The sequence below is a fragment of the Rhinopithecus roxellana genome, chromosome 5 (assembly GCF_007565055.1).
Source record: "Rhinopithecus roxellana isolate Shanxi Qingling chromosome 5, ASM756505v1, whole genome shotgun sequence".
In the NCBI taxonomy this organism is placed as follows: Eukaryota; Metazoa; Chordata; class Mammalia; order Primates; family Cercopithecidae; genus Rhinopithecus; species Rhinopithecus roxellana.
Window position 1 is genome coordinate 108,201,983 of NC_044553.1, and position 26,974 is coordinate 108,228,956.

Sequence of the window (26,974 nt, forward strand, 5' to 3'; positions counted from 1 at the left end):
GCTGTGTCACCCAGGCTGGAGTGCAGTGGCATGAGCTTGTCTCACTGCAAAGTCCATATTCTGGGTTCAAGTGATTCTCCTGCCTCAGCCTCCCAAAAAGCTGGAATTACAGTCACCCACCACCACACCTGGCTAATTTTTGTATTTTTAGTAGAAACGGGGTTTCTTCATGTTGGCCAGGCTGGTCTCGAACTCCTGACCTCAGACAATCCACCCACCTTGGCCTTCCAAAGTGATGGGATTACAGGTGTGAGCCACCACACCGGGCCCAAAAGCTTTGTGTTTTTAAAGATATTAGACATGTTTCTTATTTTTAAAAAAATCTTAATAATGTAGGAGAATAAGAGAAACGTTTTTCCAAAAAAGAGAAATGGTTGTGATTATTTTATCTTATTGGAATGTTGGATATTATAGTCTGCTTCATTAATCATCAAGCATGCTATGGATTTTCCATTTTTATAGGATCGGTATCTCAGTTAAGATAATACTGGTAATTCTTATATTCTATTTGAAGATGAAAAATATAGGCCAAAATCATAGACCTTGCATAGAAGCTGGATAAAGAAGACAGCTCCGGAGGAACACATAGATACACACACACAGACACACATGTATGACGTGTACCCACATATATTTTTTAAAGTTTATTTTTTACAGTTTTAAAGTTTTTAAAGCAAAAGCCAGCCCCTCCCCTCTCCCAGAGTGGGTGGCCCTGCCCCTCTCTCCGAGTGGGTGGGGACAGCGGTTGCATGGGCAGCTTTAGCGTTGTGATGCCACAGGTCCCTCTGGACATACTGCTGCTTGACCATGCCTCCTTTCCCTCTCATCTTTCTCACTGACCAATGGGCTTGGAGCATTAAGGCCACGCCCCTATTCTGCGTTCTCCTGGGGCCCTGGTTATGCCTCTCTGGCTCAGTCACACAGCTGCCTGGTAGGTAACTGGAGGCATTCAGCAGTGCTTACTGGGATTTTGCTGATGTGGTCCCAAACCCGCCTCCCTCCCCACCCTGCGATGTCAGAAAAAACACGACAGGACAAATTGGCTGCAGCCAAGAAAAAGTTAAAACGCACCAGGTCATGGCCCCCAACCCAGCCACAGATCCCCTCCGACAACAAGACCGTTGCCAGAGTCCATACCACTCCTGAGGCACACTGGACTGTGCCCCCCAACCCCTGAGCCTCTGGGCTGCCTCAACCAAAGTGTGGTCAGTCAGCCCCACCCCTTCAGCAAGGAGCCCAGTCCCTGCCCTTGCCAATCACCCCAGCATGACTTTGGGTGGGTTATTCCTGTGGCTTCCCGCTCCATACTCAGCCCTAACCTCCTGCTGCCCCAAACTCGACCTTCCTGAGCTCTTTGGGCTTGCGTCTCCCAAGACCTGGGTCCTCCAGCCCAAGGCCCCACCCTCACCAGTTGTCCCTGGGTGACTTTGGGCTGGTGACTCCTGGGGCTCCCTACTGCAGACTCTGCCCTCCCCTCCTGCTGCCCCAAGCTTGACCTCCCTGGGCTTCTTGGGCTGGTGCCTCCAAGGACCTGGGTCCCAATCCTGTGCTTTCCTCCCCCATCCTGGAGTAGTAACTCGGGCATCGCACTAATGTGGTCCCCTCCCCTGGGAGGAGTGGAATCTAATGATGTCACAGTCCCCCTAGGAACTGTCATTACTGCTACAAGACTGGCCTTTGATCTTATGCCCCAGTCCCTAAGTGTTCTCACCCCATTTCTGGTTCCTCTGGTCACAGCATAGATTTCCAGCTGGAAGGAGAATGGGGATTATGGGACCTAGGAGCAGGAGGTTTCAGGCTGCCTTACTCCCTTAACGTAGACATTGACAGTGGGAAAAGCCTACACTTCCCCCATGAACTCAAAACGTTGACAGTATCTCAGGGTGGCAATGGGAGAATGGGTTTGGTTTGGTTTTCTCCCAGACTTCTACTTTCCAGAGAGACTTTAACATTTTTTTCTGAGTTCTCCACAGTTCTGGGACCAAACTGCTCTTCAGTCAGTGGTCTCTGAAGTGAGATTTGCTCATCTTCTGTGGAACAGATCTTGGGAAACTGAACTTGACAGCTTGAATCTTCCTCATGTCTCAACTTGGGGTACTTTGAGTGCCACGGGATAAATGTGGGACATCTTTCTGAAGCATCCGTTTCCCTCAATTCTCTTAAGAGAGAAAAATCATTAATGTACTTAGGGATGACAGTCACATAGGTTTCTAAGAGAGTATACCAGACTTCTCTCTGAAATGAGACTTGGATTTATCTTTCTGATAAATTCCTGGATTTAACAAAGAAGCTGCCTTCTGCCATGAGGACACATTGATATAAAAGTTTGAGAGGTACCGGTGCACTTCTTCACACTACCAGACGTGTGAGGATGTATGACTCTAAATCACACAGAGTGTGGTTCCTGCCTACTTAATGTTTACTTTTCTACCTCTGCCTCTGGTTTTGGTCCCTGGCAGCTGCTGATTCATGGCAAAACCCCAGAGCTTGCAGTCAGAAGACTGAGTTTAAGTTCCATTATTGCCCTCCCCCCCCTTTTTCAAGCCATCATATCCATTCCTCTCAGTCACTAAGTGATTGTGACAGCACCTTGTACAGTTGTTGGTGGCATTAAATCAGATGGTGTATAAGAGTATTTTGCAAAAACTGTAAAGGAGGATGTGGCTGTAGGGGCTGGTAGTTCTCATGAGTATTACTGCTCTTCTTTCCCACAGCTAAAAGAGTATCAGCAGAGGAACAGCCCTGGTGTTCTGACAGGAGTGAAGACAAAGAAGAAAAAAACTGGAAGTAGCCCTGAGACAACCACTTCTGGTAGTTGCCACTCACCTGAGGATGTGAGTCTTGGCTGACCAGGCTCCTGGGGACAGGGGGCCCAAGGGGCAGTAGAGGGTAATTGTTGAGATTGCTGGGTACTGGTAGAGAATTCTGGGTTTGAATCCTGCCTCTCCGTCTGCTAGGCATCTGATTTATGGCAAATTGCTTCAGCTCTTTGGGCCTGTCTTTTCACATCTGTAAAATAGGGGTAGTATTGTTTGACTTCCATTTGTGAAGTTTAAATGAGATTTCTTATTATTGTTGTTTTTATGTTAATCCTTAGTACATGGCCTGCTGTAAACAGCCAGTATACTCAGGAAATGGTCATTGCTGTTTGATTTTCCTCATCCCCAGTCTCAAGGGGAAGCTGGGCCAATGAGTACAGCCACTTGCCATCAGGCTGTCCCTTTAGGGTCACGGAAGGGGGCCCAGTGTGTGGTGAGGACAGCCCCAGGCACTAGAAATAATAGAAGATCTAACTTGCCACCAGCTTGCTGGGTGACCACAGAAAAATCACTTCTTCCTGTGGGCCTCAGTTTCCTCCTCTGTAAGATGATATTGGAGAAGATCAGTGTCTTTCAAACTTGTTTTTTAGCTACAGCCCCCTTAGTTCAAGTGAACCCTTACTCAGAAGTCTGTTTTTTTTTTTAATGGAGGTGGAGGTCTGGAACTCTACCAGATTCATCGCCCATGTCCTGGGTCTGAGGAAAGGGGTCCAGTGAGCATATTAAGAGCTGCATTGGTCAGGTGAGTCCACTCTGTGACTGCATTGCTCAGGGGACTCCACTTTGTGATATATCTATTTGTTCCTGCCCCTGGCAAGGCAGCAGGTGGCCATTTGGAAAAATGGCATAGGCCATGGTTTTAATCTCCTCTGCTCTTCAGCAGAGGAACCCACATCTTCCTCCTACCCTTTCTTGCTTCTCTCTAAGCTACTTCTGTCTTTCTCCACTTGCCCTTGTTTTTCCCTTGTCACCTCCTGTAGATTCAGGACATTCTGAAGGTGCTAGTGTCCAACCTTAACCATTCCAATGGAGTAGCACTCTGCCATTGAACAAGTGGAAGATAAGGCAGTGCCAGGACCCCTCTCTGGCTTGCTGTCCCCAGCTGTGCATGCCCCTGAGGCTTCTCTGGTTTGGGGGATACTTTACCTCTGGCTTATTTTATGTTGCTGCCATTAACCTTCAGCCTGTTTATGGGAATAACGTACAGAGCAGGCATGTGGGATTTGGGGCTTTTTTTCTTTTCTTTTTTTTTTGAGACAGAGTCTCACTCTGTTACCCAGACTGGAGTGCAGTGGTGTGATCTCAGCTCACTACAACCTCTGCCTCCTGGGTTCAATGATTCTCTTGCCTTAGACTTCGGAGTAGCTGGGATTATAGGCAACTACCACCACACCCGGCTAATCTTTGTATTTTTAAAAGAGACAGAGTTTCACCATGTTGGCCAGGCTGGTCTTGAACTCCTGACCTCAAATGATCCACCCGCCTCAGCCTCCCAAAGTGCTGGGATTACATGTCTGAGCCACCATGCCTGGCCCCTTGCTGTTTTTTACCTTCTTGATATCCATAACTGTTTCCCATGTAAGTTTCTGTTTTTCTTCTGAATTTGTCATCATTATTACTCCTGCATCATCTGTTATCCTGAAGGATCTGGAGGTAAGAGGCCCTGGGCCTAGGTGCAGTGACCCTGCAGGCCAGCCCTCCAACCTCCTCTCACAGCAGGGGCTGGGTGCCCCTTTACCAGCTGAGACAGCCCCCCCACACCCCAGCCCTAATGATTGTTCTCTCTACCTCTCCCTGCAATCCTCCTCCAACTCATCCTCTCTGTATGCGCCTCAGAGCTGGTATCAAGAACTAGCAGTAGCCCTGGACTCAAACTCCACGACAATCAATCACCTTAATGAAAACATAGAATCATTGGTAAGAGTCCAGTGGGGTCCCCTGATTCCATGCTGCCAATCCTAGTCTTTAGTTTATCCATGGGGCCCTGAAGAAAGGGGCTGGGGGCCCCTGGTACCAAGGGCAAATGGGAAGCTGGAGCACCCAGGCCTCACCTGGAGGGACTCCAGAGCAAGGCGCATGTAGCATGGCTCTTCTGTCGCTGCCCTCTTTGCCGACTCTCTGTTCTCCAGACACCTCTGCTCCAGTCCTTGCCGCATACACCCTAGGGTTGTCACCTCTCAGGGAAGCACTAGCCTGACTGGTTGTCAGGGGCCCCATATTTCTGCCCTGACTCAGTCCTGAATTTGCTCTTTTCAGAGCAAATTTGACAAGTCACCTCTCCTCCTTGGGCTCGTGTTTCTGGAGGAGGTAGAGCATCAAAGGTCTCTGTTAGCTCTGAGAGTCCGAGATTTAAGGGCCCCTAGAATGGAAACCTCATGGCCAAGGGCTCCTGTCTGTCCTTTTCCATCCTATATTTGCCATGGAGAACCGTACCTGGCCCGTATGTGCTCAGTAAGTGTTTGTTGAATGAATGCACCTTTCTAAATAACAAGCTGGCAGAAGGGTGGGCTTTTCTCAGACTCTGTCTCTGGAGATTTATGTTACTGTCCTTTTGAGAGAATCCAGATTCAGACTTTGAGTTCTGCGGCTGTGGGCAAAAACTGACAGAGACCCAAATCATCTGTCCTTGGGAACTTGAGGAGAGTTGACCAGTTCGTGTTGCCACTGGGTCTGAGAACATTGCCTTTAAAATCCATTCCTGGCCCCTGCCTACCGCTTCCTGGTCTGGGGAATAGAGTTGAGGGGACCACCCTCAGTCACCTGACTCTGGGGGTGACTCTCCCCAGAGAAACAACAGAAGAAACAAGTGGAACATCAGCTGGAAGAAGTAATGTCATTTCTTTGTTTGCTCACAACATGGCTGCTGGGTTTGAGGGACACTCAGATGTAGAGACTCCAGTCTCATCTCACCCACTCCCAGCCTGGGGAAGAAGGCTCACCCCTCAGATTCCATCCCATCCCCATAGGGTCCCTGATAACTTAGTCCCATGAGTGGACCTGTCCTGGGGCATTAGTGGCATTCTGGGGGCATGTCTCTTGCTGTGCTATCTCTGCTTCCCATGGTAAGAGCTCTGTCTTCCTCTTCCTATAGGAAAAGAAAGCAAACAATGAAATACACAAAGCACAAATGGAGCAGTTATAGGTGAGTGGAGGGTGGGGAGTTTTCTCCTGTCCTTCAGAGAATGTTTCTTTCCTTCTCTTTCAGCACTTTCTTGACTTTTCTCCCAAATGTTCAATTCCAGACAATCAACATCCTCATGTTGGACATGCTGGAAAAGGCAGACTTGAAGACCACCCTTTACCATACTAAACGTGCTGCCAGACACTTCGAAGGTAGGAATCTGGGCACCCGGTCATCCTTCAACCTGGCACTTTGACAGGTCTTTAGGGGGAGTCCTTTTGGCCCCATCTCAACCTCTGTCATTACAGAAGAGTCCAAGGATCTGGCCAGCCGCCTGCAATACTCCTTGCAGCGTACTCAAGAATTGGAGCGAGCTCTCTCTGCTGTGTCTACACAGCAGCAAGAAGAGGACAGGGTGAGTCCAACCAGCTGCCCCGTCACCTGGCAGCCTGGCTTCCCAGATGGAGGAGTGAGCCTAAAGCTCCTTTCTGCAGGATGCAGTGTCCTGCCCAGAAGGCAGCAGGATCATTTCAAGCTGCTTTTGTGTATGGTTGTTAGAGGCAGCCTGGCGCTGAGTCAGCTGCTGTGTGTGTGTTGGGGGCACTGTGGGCAGTGAGCACTGGACGCAGAGCTCAGAGACCAAGTGCCTGCCCTGCCCTTACCTGGCTGTGGCCTTGGCCAAGTCTTAGGTGGGGTATTGGATACTTGTATTGTGAAGGTACAGAAGAGTACCTTTAGTATGTTACCATTTCTGTAGAGAGAGGAAAGTGTGTCTGTAGGGGTGTGTGGGTGTGTGTGTGTGTGTGTACATACTATGATAATGTACATAAAACATGTCTGTAAGTGTTTGTAAAAAACTCAGGAGAGAGTAACAAGGTGCCTGGGAGACACTTCCCTTCTGTACCTTCTGAGTTTTGGACTATGCGAATGTATCATCCTTTCAAAAAACAAACAAAAGATAAACAAACAAAAAATAAACAAAAGATGTGCCCCCACCCCCAGCAAGAAAAATGGGCTTAGAGAATCGGACAGACCTGTCCAATTTGGTGTTCAAATCCCAGCTCTGTCTAAGTGATCTTAGGCAAGAACTTAACCTCGAATACTCCATGTTTTTCATCTACACAATAGAGGTTTTCCTAGTAACTGTCTCATATGGTGGTAGTGAGGATTAAATGGGATTGTTAGCATGGTACCTGGTGAACTCTGTAAAGGTTCAAACAGTGGTAGTAACAACAGTAACAACAATGGCAATATTATCTGATCTCTCTGGGCCTCTTTGGTCAGCTGTAAATTCGATCTTTCTCTGTCGCTTCCAACTTTACTGAGTTCTTTTAAAAACCAGGCCATGGACTTGGAAATGCCTTGATCTTTGTAGTCCTCAAGCCACAGTGAAGCAGTCCTCCAGCAGCAGTTACAGCAGTCCACAAAGGAGCAGGCGCTGCTGAACACACACGTGACACAGGTGAGGCTTTGCAGAGAAGGGATGTGGAAGGATGATGATCCCTACTGGCCAGGAGCAGGTGAGGACCAGTGACAGCCCTTCCTAACTTCTGTGCCCATCCTTGCAGATGACAGAGTCACTGAAGCAAGTCCAGCTAGAGAGAGGTGAATATGCTCAACATATAAAAGGAGAGAGGGCCCGGTGGCAGGAGAGGATGTGGAAAATGTCGGTGGAGGTGAGACATGACCCTTTAGCCCCCACCTTAGATAGGTCACTGGATATTTCTGGGCATCTGTAAAATGGGACTAGTACAGCCAGAGGTGGTCATGGGTCTGGGCTTTGTGGAGGTGGGGGCAGAGAGGGAGATGGTAGCTTGTCCAGCCACCAGCCCCTCTCTCCAGGGCCCTTCCCCTCTGTGCTTTGGGCAGGCTCACACATTGAAGGAGGAGAAGCGTGACATACATCAGATACAGGAGCTGGAGAGGAGCTTGTCCGAACTCAAACCCCAGATGGGTAAAATGGGGCTGGTGTGACATGGGAGCAGGACTGGCATCAGAGGACTGTGGGGGTGGCTTAGAATGCCCCAGGGAGGTGGGTGGATGGAAGGGCTTTGAGGCAGAGGGAAAGAGGTCTGTGCCAGGAGACAGCAAGTTTTGTCATCTCCATGAACCTCAGGGTCCCCATCAGCAAAGAGGGAAGAGTGCCCATTGTCAGCCACCCACAGTGCTCTCTATCTGAAAGTGGCTTGGAAATTGGCTACCATCAGGTGCAAGGAATCATTAGTAGTGAGGCCAAGTTTGGGAAGCCTGAGAGGAGCTGTGCATCAAGAGGAGGGTTTTATTTTTTCTTTTTGGGTAGGGGGGCGGTGGTTGGGGAATCCAGAGGCCCTTATTGTCTGCTTCCTTTCTCAGCTGAGCCCCTGTCCCCAGCACCCCCAGCAGGGGCTTCTGAGGTGAATACATGGAAACATTAGGCATGTAGCACACTTAGCAGATGGTGGTTGGCTCCCTCTGCTTTTCCACCAGTCTGTGGCCTACAGTTTAAATGGTGGGAAGAAGGAGATGAGATTTGAGGCTGGGGGAAGAGGTATGGGGTTCTTGGCAAGGGAGGCAGTCTCTTAGGCCTGGAGCAAGGGGCCAGGGGCCTGGGCAGCTGACAGAACCCCACAGTGCCCTTGCTACTCTATTAATGGGCCCAGAATCTGGAAGCCAGCCACCACGTGCCCTCAGGCCCAGGGTCTTCCTGCAGGTGGAGCTGAAGAGCCAAGAGTCTCAGAGTCTGCAGCAGAAGTGAGACTAGTACTTGCAGCAGTACCTGGCCAGCTATCAGCAGCTGACCTCCGAGAAGGAGTTGCTGCACAGGCAGTTATTGCTGCAGACCCAGCTCATGGACTGGCTGCAGCAGTAGGAAGCTCAGGGCAAAGCAGTGGCTGAGATGGCCTACCATAAGTTGCAGGAGACCCAGGGGAGGGAGTTGCAGAGGATGGAGCCCTGAGGGGGATGACCTGGCAACCTCCATGCCTTCTCAGTCTGTTTTCTGTCCCCTTAGGAGCACCTAGAAACTGCCAGCCATCAGAACCAACAGCTAGAGAGCCAGCTGAGCGTCATGGCTCTCCCTGGAGAAGGTACAGGAGACCACTCAGAGGAAGAGGAGAGAGCCCCAGGAGGAAGGGACTGTTAGCAGCATAGGATTGAGGAGTTGGAAGAGACCTTTAGAATAGCTGGTCGTTATGCCAATCAGGTGTTTGCACTAAGTTCGGCATCAATATGGTAACCTTCTGGGAGCAGGGGGCCACCAGGTTGCCTAAGGATGAGTGAACTCGCCCAGATCAGAAAGGGAGCAGGTCAGAACTCCTGCACCAACCGGTAGTGGGACTGTGCCTGGGCAATATAGCAAGACCTTGGTTCTTAAAAGGGAAAATTAAGAACAGCAGTTCATTCCCCTCTGGGGAGGGGCTGGCTCAGGGTTACACAGTGAGGGTGAGGACAGAGATGGGCCCACAGTACTTCCCTTGTTGGGTTGTCTGAGGACCCCTCTGGCCACCTCCCCACAGGAAATGGAGGAGGACATCTGGACAGTGAGGAAGAGGAGGCACCTCGGCCCATGCCGAGTATCCCACAGGACCAGGAGAGCTGGGAGGCCACGGTGAGCCTGACTTTCCCCGCCTCCCCTTTGCCACCTTCCTCTGTGGTCCCTCCCAGACTCCCTTATGCTCTTGGTTTCCCTGCCTTCTGATTTCTCTGGACCCTCATCCCTTCTGGGAGCCAGTGGTCAGACACCACTTCACCTGTGACCAACAGGCGCACTCTCTGAGGCCCCAAGGGAAGGGGCTGCACTTCACCTCCCTGCCCCGTTTGTTCTGTGTATGCCCCTATAAGAATACTCACCTCTTGCCTTCAAGTGGCATTTTTCAACTCCCCTGGAGCCAGTGCCCAGGAGGAGCAGGCACGGCCATGTGGGCAGCAGAAGGTGCAAAGGCTGTGCTGCCTGCACCTGGTTTACCTGATGGCCTCGGCCTGGAAGGAGCCAGAGGCAGAGGCCCCAGCCCCAGGGACTCGGGGTGAGTTTGTGTGCGGGGAGAGTTACCATGCCCTGAAGGAGGCCATGGAGAAGGTGAAGGTGAGTGAGTCCTGGCATGGGCCAAAAAATGTGGGGGGGGGACAGGACAGGTCACTCTCGAGATGTGACCCCATTATTTTGGCTCCAGAGCGGCTTTGTGGACCTCCCAAAGGAGAAGGCGGACGGGAAGGAGTAGGTGGAAAAACTAGATCTTGGATTCATCCAGCTCTCTGAAGCAACAGACGGCATGAGTGAGTGGGAGACCAGGGCATGGCAAGGGGAGCTGCAGGGCCACTGGAGGGGTCCCAGCATCTGAGCCCTGTCCTCTTGCAGGAGAGTACATCACAGTATATGAGAGCCAAGGGGCAGTGCCAAACACGTGACACCAGGATACGGAGGATGTCATTAGGCTGGCCCAGAATAAGGAGGAGATGAAGGTAGGGAGTGCACCACCTCTATGGGGGTAGGGTTGGGCATGGGTGCTGGTGCTGCCTCCGGCTCCAGTGTGGCAGCTGAGCACCCCTCCATTCAGGCGAATACGCTGGAACTGCAGAAGCTGGTGTTGCCACTTGTGGGTGACCATGAGGGGCATGGCAAATTCTTCACCTCTCCCCAGAACCTTGCTGATGAGCCCGCTCCAGGGGCTCCAGCCCCCGAGGAACTTGGGGCTGCTGGTGAGCAGGGTGGTGAGTAGAGCCCTCAGGCGGGGTGGCCAGGCAGGAGCAGGGGAGGCTGGCCCTGCACTGAGATCCCTGCCTCCCTCTCTCTGAAGATTTTTATGAGGTGAGCCTGGACAACAGCATGGAGCCCACACCAGGAGAGGCCAGGAAGCGTTCTCCCCATGACAACCCCACCGCACAGCAGATCATGCACCTGCTTCCTGGAATGCAGGACACCCAGGAGCACCCAGGCTTGGCCAGCAAACCCTGCATGCCATTCTTTTACCAGGCATCCGAGGACAGGGAGATAAACATCATCATCGTCTAAGAGCTGGTCAAGAAATTGAAAAACAACAAGAACAAAAAGTTATGGCATTAATCTCCTACGCAATTCATCTCCTTCATTTGAATGCTAGAGCCACTCATGTTTATTTGTGTTTCTAATTTACAGTTTAAATTTATTTGTAAAAAAGTAAGGGAGAGTGGATCTTTTCCTGATGTTCACTCTGGCATCCTTTAGCATTTTTGGTTTTAATTGATAATTGTAGATCATTAGCTCACATATCGAGTTTGCCCTTACCTGGTGGGAGTTCAAACACACAAAGACCCACTATTTGCACAAAATTATTCTTGCTGGTTTGGAATAGGCTGCCATGGTTTTTAAAATGTTTTTGCAGCATGTATGTTCATTATGGAATTCAGATAAAATTTGCTTATGTTCTGATATTATGTTTGATCGAATCCTAATCACAGTGAGCTCTTCATCAGCTCAATATGTGGTTTGCCCTCAAATGCACACTGTTTATTACTTTGTAATATGCCACTGTGAGTAGTGACGTTTACAGTTGTTTAAAGACTGAGAACTGGAAACAGCCTTTCCTCTATTTTCTGTGTATTGGGGATGGGTGTAATAACATTTGGGGGAGCTTTTTAAATCTCACAAAAGAGGAAAGTGGCCTGCTCTGGCAAGTGTGTGCAGGATACAGTGTGTTTCCTTCATTCTGGTGCCAGGAATGAGCGTGGTACTATGGTAGTTCCTTTAGGATATGTATGTGCTCTGGGCTCATGAAGATATTGCATCATGAGGTGTGGCCTTTGTACTCTTTCTCAATGACCTAAAAAGGGATTATTTCTGAGGAAGGAAAGGCTCCCATCGTTGACTGTGGATGGGAAAAACCTTTTCTAGCTTAGCGCATTTATATCTCCAATACATTTTAAAATCAGAGTCCATGTTACCTATTTCAATCACATGACTACAGGTCTCATCACACAAAAGGGCACTGGTTGGCATTCTTCTTTATGTATTTAGTAAAGATCATAAGAAATCCTTTCAGAGTGTAAATGTCCCTGGAACAGGCATACAGGCTCTAGTCAAGAATGAATTCGAGTGAAGGAAAGCTGTGTGACACCTGGCGTTCCTCTATGTTCATGGAGCTTCTTTGAGGCTAGAATATTGATTTTACCATCTAGACCTCTCTGGCTAATACCTTTTCTTCAACCACATAGGTTACTCTCACATAGGAATTTACTTCTTTTCCTTGAATGGAAAACACTTAAAAAATAACAACCATTATTATAAACCAATATATGTGAGAGTACTTAGTTGAAACAAAGAGAAGTTTTAGTAGACAGTATTCTACTACATTTGAAAATCAAGGAGATGTTTATGCAACTTAAAATGTGTACAAACTGCATTGCAATCTACTGTTTGTGAATGTCAGAGTATTTTGAGGAAAAGTGTCTATACAATTACAGAGTTATATTTCCTCACAAAGTTCTTTATGAAGAGTGAAATATGTTTTTATACCTCTCAGTTTCAGTTAGAGGCATATTTTGTGCCATACTTATGTTCATGTGCCTGTACATGATGAATGAATTATTTCAGTCATACATTGCCTAAATAATAACTTTATGATGCTTGGGAAAGAACAGCTAAAACTTCATGAAGTTCTAATGTCTCTGTTCCAAAATACGTCACATTATTAGAATGTAGGAATACATTATTAGAATATATGCGCACTCCCTGGGGTGGGCATTTCTCGTTACTAGACCATCTCCATTTTTAGCATTTGGCATCCTCATGATACTTTTATAAATACTTTTATGATGATACTTTTATAAATACTTTTATAAATATGACATTAATAGGAGAGCAATAATACAATTTTACAGATGGAATAACAGATTTGCCTGCATTCACTGAAAGAGTGCAAATACTGGGTGCTTGTGACTTCAACTGACTCTTCCAAACTGAATTTATCAGTTTATTAGATAAATCCAGTTTCAGAATGATAAAGAAAAACTGTTAGACCAAATAATGTGGTTAATTAACAGTGGTACGATTTCTTGCCCGAGGGTTTAAAATAGACTTAAGGTCCTGTTCTTACCTTCTGTTTTGTGAACTTGCTGCTTTTGCATTATTTGAGTTCACTTGAAAGACAGTTACTTTAAGTCCATTTTAAACCCTCGGGCTAGAAATCGTACCACTGTTAATTAGCCATATTATTTGGTCTAATAGTTTTTCTTTATCATTCTGAAACTGGGTTTACCTAATACATTGATAAATTATTTTGAAGGCATTTTTATAGTTCCAGTCACTTCACTTTTACCCTGACACATATAAATGACTAGGAATGATCTTCAGATCACATTTAGCATATGTAACCAATCTGACAATAATGTGTTCATCAGGGACCTATGGATTAAATCACATACTGGCATATTTAAGCTGAATATCAGTCTGGAAAATAAATGTACTATATTAATTGAAATACCACTCTTCGTGTAGATATTTTGTCATATGTTTAAGATAAAGCTAAAAAGAATGGAAATCATATCACAATAACTTAAGTCTTTCTTCAAAGTGCATGCAGTCTTTTGCAATACCTCATTCAGCAAGTATTTGTTCTCTTCTTCATTCAGTATAAGGCAGCTTTCAATTTGCTTAGAAGGCAACATTAGAAGGTTAGAGTTCATCAGAAATACAGAATTTTAAAATGTGAGTTCAACTGAATAAACTTTAATTTCTGTAGGAAGTAAAGAATCAAAATACCTGTTAAAAGATTGCAATATATAATAATTATTTTTAAAGTATCTGACTAAACCTGATAGATTTTCTGGAAATGAAAAAAATTAGTTCTAAAACCAAAGCTGATTTTTAGAAAATGTGAAAATGTAAATCAGCCCTATCCATAATAGTTTCTCCAAAACTTTATCTTACAGTTACTTTAAAATAATATAACTATTCAAAAATGTAACTGCTATGTTAATGTTTTGAAGTAAGTTAAAACATTTTAAAATATGAATACTGTAGTTTAAAACAAAGAAACTGGGGGAAGAAAAAGTAGAGAAAGAAATAAAGTCCAAAGCTTTATTTGCCAAGTTTTCTTAGAATGACTTTTACCAATTTATGAATTCTTATTAACAGAATGTATAATGGAAATACTGAAAGGCTTTTGTCTAAAGTGGCATTATTGACTGCTATCATGATATACTGTAATGTAATAAATTATGAAATTGTTGCAAAGTGTTGTTTTTGCCTTAAAATTTTGTGTGTCTTGTCTTGAAAACTATAGTATTAAAGGTATTGAGACTGTGCAAATGCTGAGCACACTTGGCATGAGATCATCGGTTTTTTTTTTTTACAAAATTGTAACTATGCAAGTGTATTAAAAGAACACAAACTGAAAAGAAGTTATGGAAATTTAAAAAAACTGTGGGGTAAAAAGTTATGAGATAAAAAATGCTGTGGAGAAGTTGTGGCAAAAAAAAGTAGAAAAAAGTTTTATGAAAATTTTTTTTAAAAAGTTATGAAAAACAAGTTATGGGATTTCAAAAAACATCATGGGATAAAAATAAAAATAAATAAAAGCAGACCCCTATCAGCATAAGCCTGGAGAAGTGGGTCTGGAGTCTTCACCCCCACCATGTACCAACTAACCCTTCCCAGTTACCCCTTTAACATTAGGGTAGCAAGACAAGACCCCTGTCTAATGGAGGGAGACAAACAGACCCTTTCCCACCCTGACCAGGGCTGAGTCCTTAAATTTCCAGATGATGATGTTTGTTTTTTAAGAGCCAGAGGCTGGTGGAGCTGGTTTGTTTGGAGGTGGTCTGATGGCCTCTCTACTCTCACCAAAGGAACTTTTCCCTCAGGGGGGCTCCCATATTCTTATTCACAGAGGCAGCTGAGGCAGGACAATGGGGCTAACTGTGGACCAGGCGAGGGCACAGGCTGCTGGGGTGGCCCCCGTTCCCCAGTGTACATACAGTATCTGTGTAACATTTTGTATATTCCTGGGGTAGGGCCACCCCCAGTATCATGGAGGTTGGAGCTGGCATATGAGGAGGAGGTTCTAAGCATTTGTGGCTGGGAAACTTATTTATTGCTAGCATAGTACAGAGGAAGGAGGCAGGGATGGGGTTGTGGGTGATGTGACTCCTGTTTATTTCGCTTTTCATTTTGGAATAAATGGATTTAGCCATACTGCTTGGCCTGGTGTGTTCCCATTTCCCTCACTGGGTCCTGCAGTTTGTCCCACAGAACGAGGAGCCCCAGAGTGTCTGAGCATGTCCAGCTGGGCTGTTGGGGATCTTTCAGGCCTGTTACCTGTATGCTGCCTGGTGACACCTGGTGGATTTCACGGGACTGCCATGTCACCTATGGGGCACAGTCTGGCCCTGACAGCCAACAGGCTCAGGAGCCTGATCTAGCAGTGGCCGGGAAGACAGATTCCAGCACCCAAGGGCACTGACTTCCATCCACCCCAGGCATCTTCCTTTCTGTCCCCTTGCCTCCCTCTCCTGTCTGCACCTGGTAGCCTGTTGTGTCTCTCCCTCCAGAGTGCTGGCTACCCCGCAGGCTCTTCCAGGCTGAGTTCATGGCCCTGCCCGCTAATGGCCAGAGTCAGCTTCACAGGATAAGAGTCACCTAAGCTCCAGGGGCTTTCCAGGAAGTGTCCCTTGGAAAGGCTGTAGCCTTTTCACTGCTCCCAACAGCACCCTAGAAATGGCTTGGCCTTTTCCCTCCCCTGAGCTGCACAGAGAACACAGCCAGCAGAGGCCACATTTCCCATCATCCAGAAACAGGTTTGATTCTCAGCTGATGGGCAGCAGGACTGGTAGAGACTGTCAGGCCACATGGCTGCCTGCACAGCACCCCCATGCTTGGTGGAGGGTGGGAGGGGTGGTGGGGGCTGGCTGTCCACAGGCCGGGCATGACAGGGAGGCTCACTGGAGGTGGCGCACTTTGGAGGGGCGATGTCAGGGGACAGCTTTCTCTTGTTTGGCTACAAGACTCCACAAGGACAGCATGGGGGACTGATTCCCAGTGCTAGAAGCGAGGTGATCAGCCACATGTGTGTGTGTGTGTATATATATGTATATTACTATTTATAGCTATTTATAGAACAGGGCAGGGGCATACCACAGAGGGGGCACAAGTTTTCAGCAACGGTCACACCTGAAAGTGTCAGCTCACCACTACAACAGACTAAGTCACAGATGAAGGCTTTGGGAGTGGGGATCCACGGTCAAGTCACAGGACACCCGCACAGGTAGGCTTGGAAAGGGAGGCCTCTGAGAAGAGAGGATCTGTTTAGAGGTCAAAGTGGGGCCTGGGGCTCTTAGGACAGGATGGACTTGCCTGACCCATTCAGCGGGCAGTTGGAAAGAAAGCAGAGAGAAAATGGGTTGAAGAAAAGCCAGAGCTGGTGAGGCAAGCGCAAAGCAGTGGTGTGCTGCAGCAGCTGTGGGAGGGCTGGAGAGGGAAGGGCGCAGGTTGCGGGTGTGGCAAGGTTCCTGGAACACAGGGACTGGAGGGGAAAGGGGAGGAAGATGGAGGGAGAAGCTGAAGCTTCATAGGCAGTGCCTGGGGGCTGTGGCAGCCGTCTCCACTCCACCCCACACACGCTGGCCTCTCCCTCGGCACCCAGGCAGTGCACCCATAGTTCAGACCCATGCTCAGCCTTCTTGGGTTTCTCCCTTCTCTGGTCACCCTGTCTTCCAACCCACGGCCCTGGGCCACCTCTTCCTTGGGGAGCCCCACCCAACAGCCACCAGGCTTGATAGAGAAGGAGTGCTGCTTGGACCAAAATGGTGAAGCTATAAGAGACGGATGACTGGAGTGAGTGCCAGAGGCCCCTCTGTGTGGTCAGAAAGCCCAGGGTCCTCTGAGGGACCCTGGGGAAGGCAGGGAGGGCAGGCAGCCGGATGCCACTGGCCATAGACTTATAAGTCTAAGAGGGGAGCCTCAACTGGTTGGTGGGGGGCTGCAGGTTGCATAGGTGAGGCTGGGTGCTTCCTGCTGGGAAAAGCAGAAGAGTGAGAGTCCATGGCAGGAAAGGCAGGTGAGTTCACTAGGCGGAGCTCAGCTGGGCCAGCAGGAACTGTGGTCCCCTTGGCTGAACAGCCCAGGCGACCTCTAGGAGCAACAGGCCAAGGTGCGTGAGCCCGCTGGCCAGTGGTAGTGCTTCAGTGGGGGCCAGGGACCCTGCCTTTGGTCACACGCTGGCAGCTATGATGGTACCTGGGAGAGAGGGAAGGGGGCTGTGTGTCCTTGCCTGGCCTGTGGAGTGTGTTGTGGGATGACCATGTGCATGGGACTCTCACCTAGATTGCCACTGGAGTGCCGACAGATAGAGGAGGTAGGACCCTGACAATCACCCCTGCTCTGCAGTGGATTCAGCTCTCGGCACTCCCAGGGAGGCTGGGAGCTGGATACCCTGCCCAGGCAGCTTGACTCAGACTGCACGACAAGTATGGTATGCCCAGGATGATGTTCCTAGGCTCAGTGTGTGGGTCAGGAGCAAGTCGACAGGCCCTGCTCCCCACCCCTTGGAAGGGACTGCCACCCTTCTGACTTAGTTCTGACTAAGGCCTGGGAAGCCATGACCCAGAGCATGGGTCCCCAGGGTCTCTTTGGGCCAGCCGGGCTGCTGCAGACAGATAGGAAGCACTTCTGATGCTCCTCCAACCTCAGGCAGCGCAGCGGGGCTGGGAATCACGCTAGCTTGCCTAGCGACTTGCTTTTCTGCGTGAACTCTGGCAGGCTGCCCCCTCCATGCAAAGTCACAGCTGCAGCCTGCTTGGGGCCCTCTCCCTCTTCTATCTGCTTAGGGTGACCTGGAACTTGGAGGTGGGCAGTCAGAGCCTAGGAATTGACTGTGTCATCAAGGCATGTGCCCTTGGGCCAGTTACTTCCTCTCAGAGCCTTGGGCTCCTCCTCTGAGGATGGGGCATGTTGGTGTGAAATGAGGTGAGCATGTTGAGTTGGGGAGCAGCAGGACACACACCTGCAGGCAGCCACACTGGCCATGCTCCCTCCCTCCCAAGTCCTGGGACAGATGCTCATTGCCAAGGGGTTCAGCCTCTGATACTGTTTCTTAGTCTCAGTCCCTAAGGAGTAATTTTGTTTTTCTTTTCTTTTCTTTTTTTTTTTTTTTTTTTGAGATGCAGTCTCCCTCTGTCACCCAGGCTGGAGTGCAAATGTGCAATCTCAGCTTACTGCAATCTCCGCCCCCGGAATCAAGCGATTCTCCTTCCTCAGCCTCCAAAGTAGCTGGGATTACAGGTGCCCACCACCGCACCTGGCTAATTTTTGTATTTTTAGTAGAGATGGAGATTCTCCCCATTGGCCAGGCTGGTTTGAAACTCCTGACCTCAGGTGATCTGCCTGCCTCAGGCTCCCAAAGCGCTGGGATTACAGGCGTGAGCTACTGCACCCAACCAGGAGTGACTTTCAGTGGTGTCCACTCCGTCCCCAGCATACACCCAGCCCTGAGTGGCCGTGGCTGCCACCTGCAGGCTCCAGGGCCACACTCCTCTTTCATCCAGGGATGTCATATGCTGGAGAACAGAATGTGAGAGGTGACCCCTGTAGGCTGCAGCGCGACCTCTCTGAACCTTAGTGTCCCCACCTGGAGAAGGGGTGTAACACCTTCCAAAGGGAGGGCTGAGGAGGAAATTGTCAACGGCTGAGTCCAAGGCTCACAGACAGAGGGCAGGGTTGGATCCAGGGCTGGGCCTGGGCCTGGGCCTGGGAGGACAGTGTTTGCCCCTTCCCCAGCCTCCCGCCCCTGGCCAGGACAGGAGCCTTTTCAAAGCACCTTCATGCTCCTCTGTTCCCTGCTGTGGGCACCACTGTCTGGCTCCATGGGACTAGAATTTATGGGAGGGGAAGGGGCTGTGGGTAGGCAGGTGCCAGGTGCTGGACCATCGATCAGCGTGGTAGGAATCTGTTGCTGGGGCTGGTGGTGGGAAAGGGGCCACCCCGAGGCAGTGGCAATTAGCCCAGCCCTATCTCTGGGCACAGAGATGAAGGGACATGTGGGGACAAGTAGGACACAGCTGGCCAGCCTGCTCTTCCCCTCTCTGCCCGCTTTTTGCAGAAGATTCAACAGATAGAATAGACAGGGCAAAGGAGGTGCCCGTGGGGGCCCCAGTCCCCAGTACTCCAGGGGGCAGTCCCTGCAAGTGACAAGGTGGGCCCAGTCCCTGTGTAATAGGTCTCTGAGGACCACAGAATGGGGCCCCAGGGGAGGCTGGGAGCCTGAGCTGGAGGCAGGTAGCAAGAAAGGGCCAAGCTGTGCCCCTGCCCAGAAGACCTTCCTGACCCCAGAACCCCACCCTCTGCAGACAGGCCTCTTTGGGCAGCAGCCGCCCAGCTTCCAGGGACCAGATACCATGCTGTCATGGACTCGATTGCTGCTCTGCCCGCTGCAGATCTGCCCCAGAGGAGCAGGTGAAAAGCCACGCCTCCCGAGGTGCTGCTGCAGTGGAGTTTTGGGCAGAGGGGTTGGGGGAAGAGTTTTTGACTTTTAAGATTTGCCAAATCCAAGATGAAGTCACACTGTGATAGATGCTCAGTTATGTAAAATAATAATAAAGGTTACACAAACTGTTAGAATGAAAAATACTTTTTTTTTTGAGGGAGAGGAGGTTCCCCAGCCTGCCACTGGGTAGGGAGAGGGTTAGCACCATTAGGGCGCAGGGGGCGGGAGCTCCTCCACAGCCCGTCGTGGGCACTGAGGTCTGTTGCTCGGTCTGTGCATCCTGGCAATGTCAGCAGTGGGTGGTGACCCACTGATGGCTTCAGGAGGGGGCACCATGGCTGGGCAGAGAGCATGAGCAGCAGCACTGGTACGGACGGTGGGCAGCTGGCAGCCATCCCGTAGGCGCAGCGTCTCGCAGAACCCAAAAGACTGGGGGGTCCCGCTCACAGTCTGGAGTCAGGGGACAGAGGGGCATCAGAACCAGTGGTTTAGAGTACCCAGAACCTGGACTCCCCACCCTAACCACCTTAAGGAGGCTCCAGCAGCTCCCCACCAAGCAGAGAGCCCCGGTTTTTGGAGCGGCTCCCGAAGCAGAGTTGCAGGTCTCCAACTGTTGCTGTCTCTCTCCCACCTACTCATGGCCAACCCCAGGACATGAGAATGGGCACTGCTGGGCTGAGGTTTCTGGAGGAAAGGTCCTGAGGCCCCACCCTGACCCCCTCACATGCCCGTGAAAGGGCCGGCCCAGGGCGATGCCCTGCCACCCCATCTCCATCCTTGCTCACCCCTGGTGTTCCCCAACAGATCCTGGTACAGAACTGCGCTCCCAGGGTCTCCTGCCAGCCTGCAGCGGCCTCTGCTCCCAACTCCCCCCACGGCCCCCTGCCCCAGTGCATCTGTCCTGCCAGGCCTCTGTGACCACCTCCAGCCATGGGAGCTGTACTCAGCCTCGGGTTCTGGGTCACAGGGTCCCATCTCCCAGACCAGCCTCCCACTTCTCAGGTGGGCCACAAAGCCTAAAGAGAGTGGGCCTTACAGGCTGTCAGCAGAAACCAGGGACTGAGCCCAGGCCCACTGGGGAGGGAGACCGGCTACAGGCTGTGCTCGTCAGGGCTGAGGCTTGGCTGGGCCCTCCTGCCCCAGGTTATCAGAGCTATTCTGGGAAATGGCTTGTTTCCAGCCTCCTGGCCTTGCTCCTGATGCCACTGCCACTGCTGACAGCCCCCAACTGCTTACTCCAGCAGACCTCCCTGGGGAGGAGGAGCAGGAGGGCAGCAGACATCCCCCAGACCCAGCAGAGGGCACGAGGCAGCAGGCAGGCTCCTCCACCACCAAAGCTCCAGGCAGAGCTCCAAAGCGCACATTTACAGGCTTGCATCTTGGTCGCCCAGGGTGACTTCAGACAAGCTGCTTCACCTCTTGGGCTTGGCTCCCTCCTCTGTCAACCCCACCTCCACAGCAAACGGATGTGGCCATGCTGTGTCACTGCAGCGACCACACACTCTGGAGTTTCCCGGCTTTCCACATGTCCCACCAACTGTCCCACAGACCAGCAGGACATCCTGGGAATTCTGGGTCTCAAAGTCCAAGACACCTTCCCAGCCGCCCCTCCACTGTTCACTGGTGGCAGAAAACTCCTCACTTAGGACAGCTTCTAGTTCAGCCACCTAACCAGCCCCCATAGCCCACTCCCTGTAGCCCACTCACACCCACCCCTGGGAGACCTTGCAAGCCCAGAGCCTCCTGGGCCATCGGTCCTTGGTTCTAGGCCCCCAGGGGCCTCAGTTCCTGTTCTCTGCCCCATCTGATCTTCATCCCCTGGGATCATAACCACCCCCCCACCCTAGCCCTGAAGGTGAGAGACATGGTGCCAGCACCCAGCTTAGGAGACACAGAGGAGTGCTCTGAAATGCTGGCTGGGTGCATGCTGAGGGCAGGCAGGACAGGGTGGGTGTGCTGCCTGAGGTAATGGAGTTTGAGGCAGGAAGGCCACCCTTGCCAGAGGCAGGGTAGCAAGGCATGGCAGGGGCCACTCTGAGCCCGAATGAGGGCTGCCCAGGAGCCAGCACAGGTAGAGAAGTCTGCGTTGGACAAGGGGAGAAAGCAGATTGGGGAGATTGCAGGGGGCCCCGAATGCCAGCTTGAGTGCCCTGACTGAGGCCTCTGTCCTAGGGGCAGAGAGCAGACAGTCAATAGCACAGGGGTCACAGCTCCTCACAGGGTCGGCCCCAGGCCCTCTCCCTGACCTTGCAATTGGGGATGACAGTGGCTTTGGGGGAGGGGAAAAAGCCGCCTTCCCTCAGTATCATCTGGATGCCCACGCAGTCCTGGGCCCTTCATGCCCAGACCTCATTTATGCAAGGATGAGGCTTGGCGGCCCCTTTATTCAGCACATGAAGGCCCTGAGAGGGAAATGGAGCCCAAAGCCACTCAGCTGGTGAGGGGAGCCTAGGTGAGACTCCAGGGCCACCCTGTTTCCTGCCATCAGCACTGCTGAGAGCAGCTGGGACTCAGGAAGGAAGTGTGTAAGTGTGTGTGTGTGGGTGTGTGTGGGGGGGGGGTGGGGGGGAGGTGGGGGGGCAGTGGGGTATCCAGAACCACCTCTAGCTTGGGCCCTTCCACCAGGACCCAGCTGGCCAGTAAACCCCCCACCACTTGGATTATCAGGACCCTGGAAGGGAGGCCCTTCCTGCGGTTCCATTGCTCACTCTAGGCAGTCCTCTGGCTGGGGAATGGACAGGCCAGGGCTGGGGACAGGGATTCACCCAGGCCCAGTTTTCACACAGCCTCAGGGACATCCCTGGTCTCACTATGGGAAAACAGAGACCCAGAGGAGAAAGAGCTTACCCAGGTTCACACAGCAAATCAGGGGCCAGGGCCACTCCCTCTACTCCCCCGAGGCCAGACAGCTGCCTGTGGGATATTGTGTGACTGGGACTTCCCTTGACTGACTCCCAGCACAGCCCAGCCTCCGGCATGGCATCCTGTGGCATCAGGATTTTCAGTGGCCACGTGGCTCCTGAGCCCAGACTACAGATGGAGGCAGTCGGTGCCGTGGATGCAATGATTTGATGACCCCATTCCGCATCACCCTCCCCGCCCCACCTCGCTTCAGCAAAGATCCTGGGGTCAGGGGACCCATGGTGAGGCTTGACAGGCTCACAATCCTCGGTGCCACACGGCTGGGAGCTCTCAGGCCAGGCCTCGTGGCCACACTGGTCACTGTCTTCCTCGGGCAGCCCCGTCTGGGTGTTGACACACTTGACCAGGCGCCACTGGACACCACCGCCACAGGGGGCTGAGCACTGGGGGGAGTGGGGGAGGAATGAGTTTCTCCAGGGCCAGCCCTAGCAGTGGGGGCAGTGACACCTCCTCTGGGAAGCCGTCCCTATGCCCTGTGCCTGACAGGCCTGCTCTTGCTCCCAGCCGCCCCCTCAGTGCCTCCTGGAGGACCTGGTCCCACTCCTAGAGCCCACTTGGTGCTGGAACCCCACTCTCACTTGTGGGATCGGCTCCTGCAGAGGGGAGGGGCATGAGAACAGTGGGACAGCCCTTGGGGCTCCTGGGCAGTAAGCCCCTCACACGGGACATGCCTGAGAGGCCTGGGCAGGGGCCCCAGGATGGAGCCCTGATGCAGCAGTGGGCAGAGATGTGGATGAGACAACGCTGTGCCTGAGGGACAGGGCAGAGGACCTGCTGCAGCCCATGGGCAGGAGGGGAGGAGACAGGTTTCACAGCTGGGGCCCAGCCCACCAGGCTTCGTTGTTATCAGCCCTAAACGTGCGCTGTCTGTGCCAGTGTCGTGCTGTGCCTGGTCCTGTACTTCACTGTGATCCTTCATTTAATCCTCCCGACCCTCGTCTCCTAAGCTGTTCCAATTTTACAGATGAGAAAACAGTGACCCAGCAAATCAAAGCAAGCTGCCCAGAGTCACTCAGCAGCCAGTGGGACAAAGACTCAAACGCTGGCCCAGCTGACTCCAGGACCCAGTTCAGGGCCCAAATCTGAGACGCCTGAACCCCTGAGTTCCAAACAGGCCTGGCAGAAGGTGTTCTGCCCATCTGAGGCCCCTCTTCCACTCCCTTCTGCCGCTGGCCTTTGCTGGGCTCCCTTATACCCCCAAGCTCGTCATTCCCACCTCAGACTTCACACCTGCTATCCCCTTGATCCCTGTCTTTGGCATCACTGAGTCCTCCCTCGGGTCTCAACCCCAGACTCCTCCTTGCAAGCCCTTCCCTGACATCACAGCACAAGTGCCCTTTCCTTGTCTGTTTCTCCCTGGCAGGTGTGAGCACCAGCGGGCGGGGCCTCAGTCCAGTCACTGCTGCATGCACAGGGGCCACAGAGAGCCTGGCTCACAGCACACACTCAAAAGATCCTTCACCCAACCCAGGACCGACCAGGTGCCACCACGCACTTGCTCCCCACCTCTCCACACAGCCCTGCTCACCTGGCCCCAGGGCCCTACCACCCACTGCGTGCAGGGGTGGGTATTGCAGGGCCCTGTGGTGTTGGGTCTCAGTTGCCTCCTTGCAGAGGCCTGGCTCCGGGCAGGTCACCAGACGCTGCTGCTCACCACAGGCCTCGGGGCACTAGGTGGGCAGGGAAGGAGTCAGGGCACAGCCAGGGTCTGAGGGCATCCCCTCCCCCCAACTGAACCCCCAGGCCTCACCTCCCTCCAGGAAGAGGTGTACCAACTGAGGCAGGGCTGGGCCCCGCAGGGCCTGTGCGCAGGTGGCTTGGCAGGCCCGGGCTGACAATGGAAGGGCCACAGCAGCCGGAGGTCCCGTGTGTCCACACACTGCACATCCCGCACTGAGGAACCTCCGCCGCAGCTGTGGGAGCACTGGGGACCGAGAGACGTGTGGGAACACATCGCCACGTGTAGGCCCACAGGTGTGACCCCGTGAGGCGTGTGGCGGGAAAGGCATCAGGTCCATGCCCCAGCCCCAGGCAAGTCCCTGAAAAGCCCCAGCGAGAGGCCAAGGCTGGCCCACCCCAGGCAAAATGTGCCATGGCCAGGGGCTTCCATGGGCTGGGACAGACAGAGAAAGGGAGGAACAAAGGCAAGCTGGTGAAAGACAAGTCCAGATGGGGTCAAAAATACAGAGGAAAGGAGACAGGCCAAGCCAGACAAAGTTGAGAAGACTCCCAAGAGATTTGGAATCCAGTATGATCTGGTGCACAGACATGCAGCCTGGAGCCCTCCCCTGTCCTGCTGCTCTCGGAACATAGGCTGTGGGAAACCAGGGCTCCACGCCATGCCCTGGGAATGCCTATCCTGGCTCCATCCTTATGCACCTTACTCCAGTTGCCTGAGTGCCAGGTGGCACAGGGCTGCAGGTGGCAGTGACAGGCAGGCTGGGGCTGGCCAGCAGGGGACACAGTCCTCATTCAGGCCAGAGCTGCAGCGCATCAGCCTCCAGATGGCACCCAAGCTGCAGGTGGTGGACACTGTGGGGCAGAGATCCATGAAAGCCAGGCAGATCCCATCCCCGCCAGGCCTCCACAGTCAGGAAACTATCCACCTAGGCTAGTGAGACCTCAGTAAGACAGGGCCCTCTTCCAGGCCGCAGTTTCCTTATTTGCAAAATAGGCTCCTCCACCTACCTCCCAGGAAGACCGTGAGAATGAAAAGTCAAATTCCCCCATCAACCAACCGTCCCTGCTCACATGGGACAAAGGGCCTGTGTTCCAGTGTCATTGGTGCAGAGGTGGAGGAGGGGACCCTGTGGGCACCCCTGACCAGCTGTCCTGACCAGCCTCGTCGCTTCCCAGAGGCACCAGGGAAGGAAGGCTGGGTCCTGGGACAAGCAGCCAAATCGCTGGCTATCGATGTGCAAAACAAGTCCTGTGGGCCTCAGCCTGCCCCTTCCCACCCCCAAATTAGGGATCTGAAGAGAAGCTTGCTTCTCCTATAGTGACCATCTGGGGACCCAGGGAGGGGGCCCTGGCCAGCTTCTTTCATGCAGCTCAGATGCCTGCAGGTCACTATCAAAGGAGGGTGGAGCCACTGAGGGCAGAGCCAGGTGGCAGTGGGCTGAGCCCACCCTGGAGGAGCCAGGCCGAGCCTCAGGGAAGCTGCTGCCTGCTGGGCAGGACTGGGCCTGGCAGCCACGTGGGGACCCTCCCCACTGCACAGTGTCTGAGCCAGCTCCATCCTGGGGTGTGCTGTGCTGCCAGAGCGTGCCTGCCCCTGCCTTCCCTGAGGCCCCCTGTGCTGCCCAGAAGTAGGCCCCGGGGTCCCCTCATTCCCCTAATCCTGGGAACTCCTGCCCCAAGAGAGGCGAGACAGATGGCACCTGTGTCCCACTCTGCTCATTTTCAGATGAGTAAATAGTCACCAAGGTCCCCTGCAGACTCCCAGCCCACCCAGCCCACACCATTTGCCTGGCTCCAGTTTCCCGCTTGCCAGCTAGCGTTCCTGACAGCCAACAGGTCTGCAGGGGAGACTGCTTCAGCCAGGCTGGGAGCCAGCGGCTGGGTCTCAGGGGTTCTGTGGCTGTTGGCGGGGCTGTCCCAAGCGGGCATGGACAGTAGCCTAGAGCTCAGGAGCACCTCAGGGCTGAGGGACTCAGGCTGGCCCTTGGGTCCTGGGTTGAGGGCAGGCTCAGGCGTGTGCCCGAGGCCAGTCAGGGTTGTGGGAAGGAAGGTCCCCCACACTGCCACAGTCTGCACGTCCCATGAGCCTGGTGCTGGGGTTGGGAAGGTGGGAGTCCTCAGCTCCAGGGGGCTGTCCCTGCCCTTCATCTCTGGCAGAGGGGCTATGGGGGAGGGAGGGGGAGGAGCCACCCCAACAGTGGGCCACAGTTCACTATCCACAGGCCCCAGGCTACCCTCCAGAGCTGGCTTCCAGGCCACAGTCCCTCCTGTCCACAGCTCTGTCACGTCAGGACTAGGAGAGGAGTGGGTGCTGCCGACCAGGGACAAAGGGGGCAGTGTGGGGCTGGGTCTTGGAGGCAGGTGGGGTGCTCTGCAGCCCTCAGGTTCCTCATCATCCTTGAAAACCTCATTGGTCCTGTCCCTCCATGGAGGAGGCAGCTGGCTAGGGCTGTCCTTGCTAACTAGGGCTGTCCTAACTAACATTTTGGCTCTCAGGGGCGGCAGGCATCTGCAGGCCATCAGTGGAAACTGTAGGCCAGGGCAGGCTGGGGAGCCCAAGGTCTGGGGCCCCTATGGGGCCTTCTTCCTCAGGCAGGAAATTGATCAAAGGGCTCCCAGGGGTCTGCTCTGAGGGTGGGGGTGTGGAGCAGCTGGCCTGGCTGGGTCAAGGGCTAGGGGACCAAGGTCCCAGTGCCCCCTCCTCCTTGGCTGCAGGAAGCTCTGTGGTAGGCACGGGGCTACACATGGAAGGCACAGCAGGACGGCTGTGTGGTCAGGGAGTCCGATCCCCTGTCCCCTCCAGGTCTAGATCGGGCTCCTCAAAGGGCCCATAGGACAGATCCTTGTGGAAGTTGATGAAATTATAGTCATAGTAGAAGTTGTCCACAAACACGGGCCCTGGCAGGTCCAGCTCTAGGGCCTCCTCCTCAATGGCGTTGCCCATGGTGGCTGGCTTGAGTGATGAGGCAGGTGAATGGCCTGGGGCCAGGTGGCGCAGGATG

The 26,974-nt window shown here is 52.5% G+C and overlaps 2 protein-coding genes across 2 annotated transcripts in view; both read left to right on the forward strand.

Annotated features, from left to right (window-relative positions):
- The first annotated feature begins 976 nt into the window (after window positions 1-976).
- The window catches only part of LOC104679086 (golgin subfamily A member 6C-like), a 1,122,834-nt gene continuing 1,096,836 nt past the window's right edge, over window positions 977-26,974 (forward strand). Inside the window, 9 exon segments of the mRNA XM_030929840.1 lie at window positions 977-1,067; window positions 2,722-2,834; window positions 4,656-4,736; window positions 5,608-5,646; window positions 5,911-5,961; window positions 6,062-6,152; window positions 6,249-6,355; window positions 7,316-7,402; window positions 7,509-7,616. Coding sequence (XP_030785700.1) covers window positions 977-1,067; window positions 2,722-2,834; window positions 4,656-4,736; window positions 5,608-5,646; window positions 5,911-5,961; window positions 6,062-6,152; window positions 6,249-6,355; window positions 7,316-7,402; window positions 7,509-7,616 — 768 coding nt within the window.
- Window positions 10,218-11,297, forward strand: LOC115897415 (golgin subfamily A member 6B-like). The gene is made up of 3 exons (XM_030929841.1): window positions 10,218-10,377; window positions 10,473-10,626; window positions 10,713-11,297. The coding sequence occupies exons 1-3, from the start codon at window positions 10,372-10,374 to the stop codon at window positions 10,925-10,927; spliced, it is 375 nt and encodes a 124-aa protein (XP_030785701.1). The 5' UTR covers window positions 10,218-10,371; the 3' UTR covers window positions 10,928-11,297.

Excerpts from the sequence above, each read along its gene's own strand:
- LOC115897415 (XM_030929841.1), top strand. Across the intron at positions 10,627-10,712 it reads GGCTGCTGGTGAGCAGGGTG|ATTTTTATGAGGTGAGCCTG; the intron begins GTGAGTAGAGCC and ends CTCTCTCTGAAG.